A 13,705-nucleotide genomic window follows, 5' to 3' on the forward strand; every position below is an offset into this window, starting at 1 on the left:
GTGGCTCTATGTTCAGAAATCGCTGCTACCAGGCTCAGGGGATCGTATGAAATGCCGGGATTCGAACCACCGTCCTCCGTGCAAGGCAAACACGCTACTTCCATGCTATCTCTCTGGCCCCTGGCTTCCTGTTTTGCTGGAGGAGAAAGGCCATCTGTCCATCTTAACATCTCCCAGCCCCATCCAGGACTCAATAATACTATTTTTTTTTTTTTTTTTGATTTTGGTCTTTGGGTCATACCCGGCAGCGCTCAGGGGTTATTCCTTGCTCTATGCTCAGAAATTGCCCCCGGAAGGCTCAGGGGACCTTATGGGATGACGAGATTCGAACGACCGTGACCGTCCTTTCTGCATACAAGGCAAACAAACGCCTTACTGCTGTGCTATCTCTCTGGCCCCAATAATGCAATTTTCAACATCCAGCGTTTCTCAGTGCTCACTCCCGGCTCTGTGTGTTCAGTGGTTATTTTTTTCAGTGCTCTAGGGACTATATGTGGTACGAGGGATTATTAAATGGGGTCAACCACATCGAGGCAAGAGCCTTAAATCCTGGTATTTTCTCTGGGCCATATTTTCCTTTTCTTTTGGGCCTGAGGATGTGTCTTAATAGTAAAGGGCATGTCTTCACGTAAGTCCTGAGTTCAGCCCCCGGTAACAAAAATAAAAAGAGAATTTAATCATTTTTCTGAACTCCTTTTGATAAATAATTCATTTTTTTTTCATTCTAAAAAAAACGTGTGAGTTGGAGAGTTCATTCAAGAGGCCCGTATGTCCATCCCTGGCATCAGTCACTGGGAATAGATCCCAGGAATGACCCCCCTCCCATTTTTTTCTTTATTACTGAGAAGTGTTTTTGTTATCTTGAGACATTTTTGATTTGATGTGATTCAAAGATAACTATCAGGGCTGGAGAGCTAGTATAGCAGGCATGGTGCTTGCCTTTTATGTGGCTGACCTAGGTTCACTCCCCAGCACCACATATCCCGAGACCCCCTTGAGAAGGGAGACTTGAGTGGCAAGGCTGTGAGTATATGTGGTGTGGCCAAAACCCACTCCTAAAATCTAAGCCTGTCAGCAGTTGTAATAGATAAAATAATTTGCTTGTTAGTCTTTCTACAGAATTATTAACTTGACAGTTATTGATAAGTTGCTGTGGCAGAAGTTGATTTTGTTGAGGAAATTATTAATGTTCATTATTTGCCTATTAAATGTGCTTTTTGGTTATTTTGCTTAAGCAATGGAATAATGTCTATCTGTTCATTCGAATTTTCAGGGGATGATGGTTATGAGCAAATTTCCAGCGATGAAGATGGAATTGCTGACTTAGAACGTGAAACTTTTAAGTATCCGAACTTTGATGTTGAATACACTGCTGAAGACTTAGCGTCTGTTCCTCCTATGACTTATGACCCGTACGACCGAGAACTCGTCCCACTCTTATACTTCAGCTGCCCATACAAGACTACTTTTGAAATTGAAATGAGTAGAATGAAAGATCAAGGTCCAGATAAAGAAAACTCAGGAGCAGTTGAAGCCTCGGTGAAGTTAACGGAACTGTTAGATTTGTATCAAGAAGATAGAGGTGCAAAATGGGTGACTGCGTTAGAAGAAATTCCAAGCTTAATAATAAAGGGACTAAGTTATTTGCAGTTGAAGAATACGAAGCAAGACTCCTTGGGTCAACTGGTAGACTGGACAATGCAAGCTTTAAACTTGCAAGTAGCTCTTCGGCAGCCCATTGCCTTAAATGTCAGACAGCTCAAAGCTGGAACCAAATTAGTGTCTTCGTTAGCAGAGTGTGGGGCTCCGGGTGTTGTAGAACTGCTGCAAGCAGGAGTGATCAATGGATTATTTGAGCTCCTGTTTGCTGATCACGTTTCCTCTTCCCTTAAATTAAATGCTTTTAAAGCTTTGGACAGTGTCATTAGCATGACCGAAGGAATGGAAGCTTTTTTAAGAGGTAGGCAGAGTGAAAAAAGTGGCTATCAGAAGCTGCTGGAGCTCATACTTTTGGATCAGACTGTCAGAGTCGTCACTGCGGGATCAGCTATCCTTCAGAAGTGCCATTTCTATGAAATCCTGTCCGAGATTAAAAGACTCGGTGACCATTTGGCAGAGAAGACTAATTCTGTGCCAAACCACAGTGAGCCTGATCATGACACGGACGCTGGGCTTGAGAGGACAAACCCGGAGTACGAAAATGAGGTAGAGACCTCAATGGACATGGACCTTTTGGAATCCTCAAATATAAGTGAAGGAGAAATTGAAAAGCTGATTAATCTCCTAGAAGAAGTTTTCCACTTAATGGAAACTGCACCTCACACGATGGTCCAGCCTCCCGTTAAATCTTTTCCAACCATGGCACGGATTACTGGACCTCCAGAGAGGGATGATCCCTATCCTGTTCTCTTCAGGTAAGACATTTTGGTCCTTGGAAATGGGTTACACAGTTGACTAGAGGCAGTTTTGTGTGATTGACTTTTGGCTTTTAATCTGTTGGAATGAATATCAGATTCTTGATATTTCAAAACAGATGCTCACAAGGAAACAAATTATTGTGGGCGGTTTGTATTTTGGTAGAACAATTTTTATGAGCAAGTTAAAAACAAAAGATAAGGAAAACGAAAGAATTTCTTATCCAAGCATATCTGTGATCAGAAATAAATGAGAAACTTAACAAGTTTCTTACAAGGAATTGGTATAAGAAGGAAGGCGTCTTTTTGTGGGAATTTCTTTATACTTTTTTTCCTCAAATGTTGTAAATTGGACATTTTACTACCTATAGTGACAGTAAATAATTTAAGATTTAGTTATCACTTGTTTCTGCTATCTAACTTATCTGTTGATGCAATTTCTCGCCTTTTTACAACCAACATCTACAGTAAATGTTTTATTAACGCTTTTTAAAATTTTTATTTTATTTTACTGAAACCATTGTGATTTACAAAGTCCTTCTTAGTTGGATTTCAGACATATGAATCAAAGTCCCACCACCAGTGTCGACTCCCCTTGCCAATGGTCTCTGAGTGATTCCATACCCACCTCATTACCCCCATCCGTTTCCCAGCCTGTTGGTATAACAGACCCTTTTTAAGTTTTAGATTGTTAAAGTTTAGGCCTCTTGATTGTTGTTGCCTTTGGTTTGGATATTTAGTTTTGTCTTTTTGTTTGTTTGTTTGTTTTTGGTTTTTGGGTCACACCCGGCATCGCTCAGGGGCCACTCCTGGCTCTATGCTCACAAATCACTCCTGGCAGGCTCGGGGGACCATGTGGAACGCTGGGATTTGAACCACCGACCTTCTGCTTGCAAGGCAATTTGCCTTACCTCCATGCTATCTCTCAGTTCTGTCTTTTTTTTAACACCACCAATGCATCTGAGATCACTTGGTTCTTGTCCTTCTTTCTTTCATATTTGTTGTCTCCTCCTCCACTTAATTTCTTTCCTTCTCCTTGCCATAGACTGGGCCCAAGAGTGTTCGAGACAGCTCACATTTAAGCCATCGTATTTACAGTAAAGGTTTTAATTTTTACACGTGTGTGTGCGTGACTGCAGGGGATTTCAAGCATAAGGCCCAGTGATCCTTGGTGTTCCTTGGCCAGCTGCTGTTGAGGTTCCGGTTGAGGACCTTGTGGTGTTGGGCTAATTGGACTATTTAGTAATGTCAAACTAGTGTCAGCAGACATGCCTTAAGCATCCCCCCCCCCCCATCACCAGTGCAACATTCCCACCACCAATGTCCCAAATCACTCTCCTCCCCATCCCATTCACACCTGTACTCAAGACAGGCTTTCTACTTCCCTCATTCATTCACATTGTTAGGATAGTTCTCAATGTACGGGCCCAATGTAGTTATTTCTCTAACTGCACTCATCACTCTTTGTGGTGAGTTTCATGTCATGAACTTCACCTTCCAGCCCTCATCTCTTTTATCTCTGAGAATTATTACAAAAATGTCTTCCATTTTTTAAAACCCATAGATGAGTGAGACTATTCTGCGTCTATCTCTCTCTCTCTGACTTATTTCACTCAGCATAATAGATTACATGTACATCCATTTATAGGAAAATCTCATGACTTCATCTCTCCTGACAGCTGCATAGTATTCCATTGTGTATATGTACCACAGTTTCTTTAGCCACTCATCTGTTGAAGGGCATCTTGGTTGTTTCCAGAGTCTGGCTATTGTAAATAGCGCTGCAATGAATATAGGTGTGAGGAAGGGATTTTTGTATTGTATTTTTGTGTTCCTTGGTAATATTCCTAGGAGTGGTATAGCTGGATCATATGGGAGGATATGGAGGAATCTCCGTATTCCATAAAGGTTGAACTAGAAGGCATTCCTACCAGCTGTGAAAAAGAGTTCCTTTCTCTCCACATCCCCTCCAGCACTGCTTGTTCTCATTCTTTGTGATGTGTGCCAATCTCTGTGGCGTGAGATGGTATCTTATAGTTGTTTTGATTTGCATCTCCCTGACAATTAGTGATCTGGAACATCTTTTCATGTGCCTTTTGGCCATTTGCATTTCTTTTAAAAAGTGCCTGTTCATTTCTTCTCTCCATTTTTTGATGGGGTTAGATGTTTTTTTCTTGTAAATTTCTGTCAGTACCTTGTATATTTTGGATATTAGTCCTTTATCTGATGGGTATTGGGTGAATAATTTCTCCTCCTCAGTGGGTGGCTTTTGTATTCTGGGCACTATCTCCTTTGAGGTGCAGAAGCTTCTCAGCTTAATACTGTTTATCTCTTCTTCCACTTGTTTGGAGAGTGCTGTTTCCTCCTTAAAGATGCCTTAGATGCCTTTAGTCTCAATGTCATGGAGTGTTTTACCAACGTGTTGTTCTATATACCTTATAGTTTCAGATCTGATATCGAGGTCTTTAATCCATTTGGATTTTACCTTCATACATGGTGTTAGCTGGGGGTCTGAGTTCGCTTTTTTGCAAGTGGCTAACCAGTTGTGCCAACACCACTTGTTGAAGAGGCTTTCCTTACTCCATTTAGGATTTCTTGCTCCTTTATCAAAAACTAGGTGGTTGTATGTCTGGGGAACATTCTCTGAGTACTCACGCCTATTCCACTGACCTGAGGGTCTCTCTTTATTCCAATACCATGCTGTTTTGATAACTATTGCTTTGTAATCCAATGGTTTTTCTCATCCTTGTCTCCCCTTTGATCTACCTCCCTGGTGCCTATATTTTGTTTTTAGGATGTAAGCTTTTGACTGTTTTGGAGTTGCATATGTGATAGGATCAAAGTAGTATTCTGAGTATATGTACAATAGGAAAAAAATTGCAAGTTAAGTAAGTAGATAAGCTGGTGTGAAGATCTATGTCTTAAGCTAAGTATTTGGCATTTAAAAGTGGAAAGGGCCGAGAGATGACATGGAGGCAGGGCCTTTGCCTTGCATGCAAAAGGACGGTGGTTCAAATCCTGGCATCCCATATGGTCTCCCGAGCATGCCGGGAGCGATTTCTGAGTGCAGAGCCAAGACTAACCCCTGAGTACTGCCAAGTGTGGCCCCCCAAACCAAAACCAACCAACCAAACAAACAAAGGTAATGGAAAATCAATATTGAGTTTGTAGGAGCATTTGTGCTTAGTATCAGGAAACTAGTAGCTAAAAGTGATGGTGAGATGGTGCTAAATATGTCTTTGAGATTTTTTTTGGGGGGGGGGCACACCTGGCTGCACTTGGGTTACTCCTGGCAGGCTCAGAGGACCATACGGGGTGCTGGGGATCTAATCCAAGTCTGTCCTGGGTCTGCTGTGTGCCAGGCAAACGCCCTACTCCTGGGCTATTGCTCCGACCCTGTTTTTGAGATTTTGAGATTAAAGTTGTAATTATTTGGAACTGTGGCTTTATTAAATTGAATTAATAATAAAAATAAAACTATGATATACTTACTATAAATATATATTATATGTTATAATAATAAACTTCTAAGATAAAAAATAAAATTCATTAAATATATAAATATATTACATTTTATTAAATTGGGGAGAGTGAAAAGTTATTTGGGGACACCCTGTCCAGAAAGTTGTGCTAGGAGGTTCAGTAGTCCAACCAGAGTCAGCCCAGCACGCCAGTGTTGATTCAAGGATGCACTGCTGCTCAGGACCCTGCCATACTAGGACACCTGGGTGGCTTGGATGGTACTGTGGCCCCGGGGCCTCGCTCAGTTGATGTTTGGGTACAGTGCTGGAGGTGGGACCTTGTGGAACAGGAAGTAAATCTGCTCTACTACCTTCCAGCTCCTGAAAGAAAATGAAAAGCTCTCCAAAGTGACTTGTTTGAAGGGATACCAATACTATGTTTTGTGTTGAGGTCCAGGATGATATAACCCCAAGATCTGCTAGAAAAACTTAGCCCGCTCTCTTAAATTCACATAGAAGTAATAGTAAAGGAAAAAGTTGCATGGGGAAAAGCCTAGAGAAACCAATGACAAATTTTTAGTTTTCTTTTAGATACAGGATTTGCTTCATTTCTCCAGCAACAAACTGGGATAGCAAGTGAAATGTTGCCTCCTGGGGAAGTTCATTAGAATTTCAGCACCCAGACTTCCTGGGTAGAGCCATATAAGCATGGTATACTGAATCAGGCGGAGATTCTGGGCTCCTAGAGGAAAGCAGGAAATGAACAACTGCTGTGTTTGTACAAACCTCTGTGTTTGAGCATTCTTTGTATGGTCCAATGACTTAAGGGGTAGGATCACTGGTAAGATCTTAGTACCTAGATGCTAACTGAGAAGTAGGCTCCTTAAGACATAAGCAAGTTCTCTCATAACTGTCCATAGAGGCTTTAAAGCATAGTAGTTTGGGAGTGGATTCTAGTCCAGTGGGTGAGGCACTTTTCTTGCACACTACTGACTCGAGCTCCTAACACCACTTATGATCTTCTAATTCCCACCAGGAATGAGCCCCTGAGCACTAGATGTAGCCTATAAACAAAAAAAAAAAAAGTGAGGTTTGATTTCTGGGCCACACACAGTGACTCTCAGGGCTTACTCCTAGATATGCGCTCAGAAATCGCTCCTGGCTTGGGGGATCAAACTGGTCTGTCCTAGGCCAGCCCCATGCAAGGCAAATGCCCTACTGCCTCGCCACTGCTTTGGCCCCCAAAATGAGTGATATTTTAACTATTTTTGGAAACGTTTCTGTTTTGGTGTCCTGGATCATTGCTCAGGGGGCTGAATATGGTGCTGTGACTTACACAGGGGTCCTGGCTGCAGCCTCTTGTCTACCTTTGGGCTATCTTTTTAGCCCTGAACCTGTCATTTGAAATTTTATTTATGGCATTAAACTCTTTTTTTCCCTAGCTTAAAATTAGCATTTATGTTAAATGAGGTTTCATTCCTATCTTTTTTTTTGTTTGTTTTTTTGTTTTTTTGGGCCACACCCGGCGGTGCTCAGGGGTCACTCCTGGCTGTCTGCTCAGAAATAGCTCCTGGCAGGCGCGGGGATTCGAACCAACCACTTTAGGTCCTGGATTGGGTGCTTGCAAGGCAAACGCCGCTGTGCAATCTCTTCGGCCCTTTTATTCCTATCTTTAGGAGATTTTTTTTCCTTTAAATTTTATCAAAAAGTAACACAGTTATTTGGTTCTTTTTTTCTTTAAATTTTGGTTGATTTTTGTTTGAATAAGTCAATTTTAGAAGGGAGTTTAAACCTGATAGAACTTATTTGTAAGGAAGGAAACTCATTTTAGGTAAGGAACTGATGTCTAAGTAAGTTTTCAGTAGCACTTTGTCTATTTTGGTGTATTGGGTAAATTTAGGCTTTTTCCGCTAAAGCTGTGCATTCTAGAAATGTTTCGCTTTTGGAGCCAGAGAGATGGTACTGTTGTTATCTTACCTTGCATGCAGCTGACCTGGGTTTGATCCCCAGCATTCCTTATGGCCCACGAACACTCCTGAGTGCAGAGCCAGGAATAACCCACACATACCGCTAGGTATGGCTGGAAAACAGAAACAAACAAACCAAAAAGTTGGTTCTCTTATTTTTTTAATGTACCTGGCAAGAGTTTGAGAGCTAATCCAGCTCTGTGCTGGGAAGTCATTCTTGGTGGTTCTTTATTCTTTTTCTTTTGTTTTTGGGCCATACCCAGAGGCACTCAGGGGTTACTACTATCTCTGCACTCAGAAATCACTCCTGGCAGGATTGGTAGACTATATGGGATGCTGGGGTTTGGACCCTATCACTCTGGCCCCTCCTGGTGGTTCTAAAGACACCATGCCATGCTGGGATTGAATCCAGACCTCCTGCATGCAAAGTATGCACTTAACGTTCATTGAGTGTCTTTCCAGAAGAAATGGTTCTGGAGTCAGAGATAAAACGTTCTATATAAGATAGTATTACTCGTCAAATACTACAATTGATCATCTAAAAAATTTCTTATCTAAAGGTACTAATTGAGATATATTACTCTTAATAATTCTGATAGAATTCTTGTTTGTTTATTTGTTTGCTTTTTGGGGTCCCACCTGTTGGCGCTCAGAGTTACTCCTGACTCTGCTCAGAAATTGCTCCTGGCAGGCACGGGGGACCACATGGGATGCCGGGATTCGAACCACCGTCCTGGATCGGCTGCTTGCAAGGCGAATTCCCTACCACTGTGCTATCTCTTCAGCCCGATAGTATTTTTTAGTAGTATAAACACTTATTTTCCTAGACATACTAATCCTCATAAACTGATAACCTTTCCGTAGAGTATGACTGTTGAGGGGCAAATGGAATATTTGATAACACTAGGAAAGAAGACCCAGAATTGAAAGTCAAAGTTGATTCTGGAAAGAGAATTTTTGTCAGGCTTTATATATTGCACATTTATTGGCTCTTAGAAGAAAGTCTTCTGCACCCTCACTTTTGAGTTGCCACTCACATAATGTTTGATTGAAGGTGAGGATGTGGATTACGTCACTAGAATTCTTTCTCTTGTGTTCACTGAATATTGAGTAAAATGAATGTTTTTATATTGACGTGGCATTTATCATTTCCTGCTTTCTTGCCAGGTATCTTCACAGTCAGCACTTTCTGGAGTTGGTCACCTTGCTTCTGTCCATACCCATCACCAGTGCCCACCCTGGTGTGCTGCAAGCCACCAAAGACGTCTTAAAGTTCCTCGCACAGTCACAAAAGGGTCTTCTTTTTTTCATGTCTGAATATGAAGCCACAAACTTGTTGATCCGAGCACTTTGCCACCTTTATGATCAAGACGAAGAGGAAGGACTTCAGTCTGAGGGTGTTATCGACGATGCGTTTGCTTTGTGGCTGCAGGACTCAACACAGACCTTGCAGTGTATCACAGAACTGTTCAGCCATTTTCAGCGCTGTACGGCCAGGGAGGAAACGGACCATTCCGATCTTCTGGGAACCCTTCACAATCTTTATTTGATTACTTTTAATCCTGTGGGAAGATCAGCCGTTGGCCATGTTTTCAGTCTTGAGAAAAATCTCCAAAGCCTTATTACTCTAATGGAGTATTATTCCAAAGAAGCCTTAGGGTAATTTTCTACTGACTCTTTACATTTTCTATTATCTTATAAAACTATGTCACTGATGGACTAGTGTTAAAAAGAACACAGTACTTTGAAAGAAAAAAAAACTAATTTTTGAACATACATATAGCTTGGCTTAGAATGTAGTTAATCTGTAAAACATGAGATATGACTATAGAGAAATTAGTTTCTTACCATTTTTCATACCAATACTGTGATCACAGTACTCTTAATTTGTATGGAGGGAAATCTGGAAACATAGGAGTATAGATCTTAAAAGGAACAACTCTCTGCTGACTTAAAACCTTGCCTTCTAAACCTTTAAGAACTCCTAGTTTTAGAAGTACTTCAACTAGAGTGGAATAGAGTACTGAGAGGGAGAGTGGCCTGGAAGAGCATGCTCACTGTAAGGCAAGAGAAGTATACTGTTCTAGTTTACTGGACTCATAAGAAACATTGTTTGTGGGGCCGGGCGGTGGCGCTCGAGGTAAGGTGCCTGCCTTACCTGCGCTAGCCTAGGAGACGGACCGCGGTTCGATCCCCCGGCGTCCCATATGGTCCCCCAAGCCAGGAGCGACTTCTGAGCGCATAGCCAGGAGTAACCCCTGAGCGTCACCGGGTGTGGCCCAAAAACCAAAAAAAAAAAAAAAAAGAAACATTGTTTGTTTGTTTTTGGCTTCGGGGGCCACACTCAGTGACGCTCAGTAGTTCCTCCTGGCTGTATGCTCAGGAATCAGTCCTGGATTGGGGGACCATATGGGAGCACTGGGGATCGAACCCAGGTCCATCTTGGGTTGGCCGCATGCAAGGCAAGTGCCCTACCGCTGAGCTACCGCTCAGGCCCCCTCATAAGAAAATCTTGATAGGCCCAGAGAGATAGCACAGCGGTGTTTGCCTTGCAAGCAGCTGATCCAGGACCTAAGGTGGTTGGTTCGAATCCCGGTGTCCCATATGGTCCCCCGTGCCTGCCAGGAGCTATTTCTGAGCAGACAGCCAGAAGTATCCCCTGAGCACCACCGGGTGTGGCCCAAAAACCAAAAAAAAAAAAAAATCTTGATAGAGCGGTTAAGTGAGGATTATCTATGTAATTTTACGGAAAGCACACATAATTGAGTTTTTTGTCTAGCTCTATTTTGGACAACTCTGTCATACTGATTGTTGATGTAGATAGGTAGTAGATAGACAATTTAAAGGGAACAGTGAAGTATAGTTTCTGATCTTTTATAGCTAATAATAAGTCATTCTGATCCTATTTCTTAAATGAACTTCATTTTCCTTCAGGATACTTGTATTTTTAAAATATACTTTAGATACTGTTTACAGGTGAATTGGAGGTGAATTTTAAATCTGATTTCTTTTGTAAAGTCTGATTAGAGGTTTGTCATGCTTCACTGTAAATTTTCTTTATGTTGTTAAAATGAGAAATGTGAAAAAATATTTGTTTCTGAAATATTGTGTTCTTACCAAGAAGTATAAAAATCTATTCTTTTTCAGTGACTCCAAGTCTAAGAAGTCAGTAGCATATAATTACGCATGCATACTTATTCTGGTGGTGGTTCAGTCGTCCAGTGATGTACAAATGCTAGAACAGCACGCAGCGTCTCTCTTGAAGCTTTGTAAAGCAGATGAAAATAATGCCAAATTGCAAGGTATAGTACTTGAGGTCATTTTAATCATTTATGTGAAAGAAAAAAATGAAAATATATGTTACTTTGTCTTGTTTTGATGATCATATACTTAGTATCCTGTTTCTAGTTTTCTGAAAGTACCTTTTTTTGAGACCACTTTTTTTTTTTAAATGAACATATTTCAGTATTGGGCCGTGAATCGGGGGAAGGAGTTAGGCCACTACTGGCTTAGTTTTCAGAGAACCATATACACTGCTGGCTTTGATCTAGACTCTAGCCATATGACTTAGCTTTTGTACTTAGCTTAGCTTTTATTTTTAAAATATTTTATTTTTTGGTTTTTGGGACTGTGCTCAGAACTTGCTCCTGGTAGTCATGGGAGGTCATATGGGATTGAGAGATTGGAATCACTATCTGTTCAAATCATGCATGCAAGGCAAATGCCCTATGTTTTGCTATCTCTCTGACCCCTATTTTTAAAGTATTTTTTTTTTTATATGGAACGCTTCATGAATTTGCATGTCATCCTTGCGCAGGGGCCATGCTAATCTCTGTATCGTTCCAATTTTTTAGTATATGTGCTGCCGAAGCGAGCACTATTTTTAAAGTATTTTAAAGGAATTTGTGGAAAGCACATTTTTCTGGGAATTCATGGAAATTTGTGGTTGTTGCAGTTTGTAAATCAACATGGAAGAAATGGTTTAAAGACAAACTTAGTTTAGTTTTTGTTTGTTTTTGTTTTGGGCTACGCCTGGTGGCTCTTGGGTTACTCCTGGCTATGTGCTCAGAAATCGATCTTGGCTTGAGGTGGGGGGCATATAGGACACTGGGGGATTGTACCTTGGTTTGTCCTAGGTTAGCCTCTACTACTGTGCCACTGCTCCAGCCCTAAGAAATTATTACTCTTGGCAGGCTTTGGGGACTATTGGGGATGCCAGGGATCGAACCCAGGTTGGCAACTTCTAAAGCAAATGCTCTATCAGCTGTGCTATAGCTCTGCCCCAGTTCAGGTTTGTTTTGTTTTGGTATTGTTTTTGCTGTTGCGTTGAGATCCATGCTTAGCAGTCACTTCTGGGGTTACTGGGAAAAGCATGCAGTACCAGCTATCAAACTTGGGTCCTCGAACTTGAAAGGAATGTGTGTCTTACCACTGGTGCCACATCCCTGCCCTTTTTTCTTTGTTTGGATTTGCTGCTGGGATTGAGCTATAAGGGTTTCATATTTGCAAAGTTTGCAACTACCACTGAACTGTTACTACCATCATCCCTAAAATTTAGTTTTGTGTGATATAAAAATCTGTAGCTTTATGCCCCCCCTTCCCCTGGAAGAGCGCATGTTCTCTTGAACAGGAATTGCTCTCTTTTGCCTCCTTACACTTCCCTAAGTGCCCAGTGGTGCCAGGGTGTTACTAGGACTGCATCTAGTAGTACTTGGGAGCTATGGAGGGCTGTAGATGGAAATAAGAGCCTACCATGTGCTAGGTATGTTTTGCCACATACCCTTTCTCCAGCCCCATGACTGCCTTCCTCTTAATTATACTTTTTTTTTTTAATGTCATACCCAGTGATTTTCAGGAGTTGCTCCTGACTCTGCACTTAGGAATCACTCCTGACAGGCTCAGGGGATGGTATGGGATGGCAGGGATTGAACCCAGATTGGCTTCATGCAAGGCAAAAGTCCTTCCCACTGGTAGTGTCTCTCCAGTCCCTTCATCATATATTTTAATGTGAAAGTTGAAGATAGTACAGGAGTTAACTGACCAGGTTCAGCCCCTGATACTACATGTGGTCCCCCCAAGGAATTATACTGAATTATAGTATTGCACAAAGTAAAAGGTAAGTTCTGAGCACAGCCAAGTGCTCAGCCCCAAAGTTAACAAAATATAAAAGTTGGGTAGTTATCTCAACTTTCATATCGTAAGTAGATTCTTTTCAGGGGCTAAAGAGATAATAGGGAGGGGAAAATGCTTGCTTTGCTCACAGCTAACTCAGCTACAATCCCCAGCATACCCTATGGATCCCCGTGCACTGCCAACAGTGATTCCTAATCAGAAAAATAGAAGTTTGCTTTTATAAAAGGAGGGCAAGTAGTGTTTTCAAAGGTTATTAATGATTTGCTTTTTAAAACTCTAGGTGATGATAACTGATTTTTGTGTTATTATTAACCTTCATATTTTAGCTTTGAGCTGCATATTTTGTAAACATGTAGGAAGAATGTTTGGAGATACACACTAATTCTCATGGAGGAGTATAGAGTTGAAAAAAAGACATGAGCACTATTTTAATTTTCCTGTAGACATACCTGTAAAGTTTGTAGAACTGAGAATCACTTTTTGACATCTGAATACTTTTCTGAACTCTTTTTGGGGGCCAGAGTGATAACAGTGGATAGGGTGTATGCCTTACATGTGGTTGACCTGGGTTCAATCCCTGGTCTCTGATACGATTCCCTGAGCCAGCCAGGAGTGATTTTTTTCGGTGCAGAGCCAGGAGTAATCTTTGAGCACTTCTGGTGTTGCCCTCCTCTTTTTTTTTTTTTTTTTTTTTTGAGGGCCCAGGGAAATAGCTCTGTGGGCTGAGTGC

At 41.4% G+C, this 13,705-nt stretch overlaps 1 protein-coding gene and 1 non-coding gene across 2 annotated transcripts in view; one reads left to right on the forward strand and one right to left on the reverse strand.

Moving 5' to 3' along the window:
* VIRMA (vir like m6A methyltransferase associated) overlaps positions 1-13,705 on the forward strand; it is a 74,224-nt gene that overhangs the window by 30,544 nt on the left and 29,975 nt on the right. The window contains exons 8-10 of the mRNA XM_049781903.1: positions 1,274-2,414; positions 9,010-9,501; positions 10,990-11,144. Of these exons, the coding sequence (XP_049637860.1) occupies positions 1,274-2,414; positions 9,010-9,501; positions 10,990-11,144 (1,788 nt within the window). The remainder of the gene's footprint in view (positions 1-1,273; positions 2,415-9,009; positions 9,502-10,989; positions 11,145-13,705) is intronic.
* LOC126021700 (U6 spliceosomal RNA) lies at positions 11,615-11,720 on the reverse strand. Its single transcript, XR_007500190.1, has one exon. It is a non-coding gene; the product is annotated as a U6 spliceosomal RNA (small nuclear RNA).

The sequence above is a fragment of the Suncus etruscus genome, chromosome 10 (genome assembly GCF_024139225.1).
Source record: "Suncus etruscus isolate mSunEtr1 chromosome 10, mSunEtr1.pri.cur, whole genome shotgun sequence".
NCBI classification, from domain to species: domain Eukaryota; kingdom Metazoa; phylum Chordata; class Mammalia; order Eulipotyphla; family Soricidae; genus Suncus; species Suncus etruscus.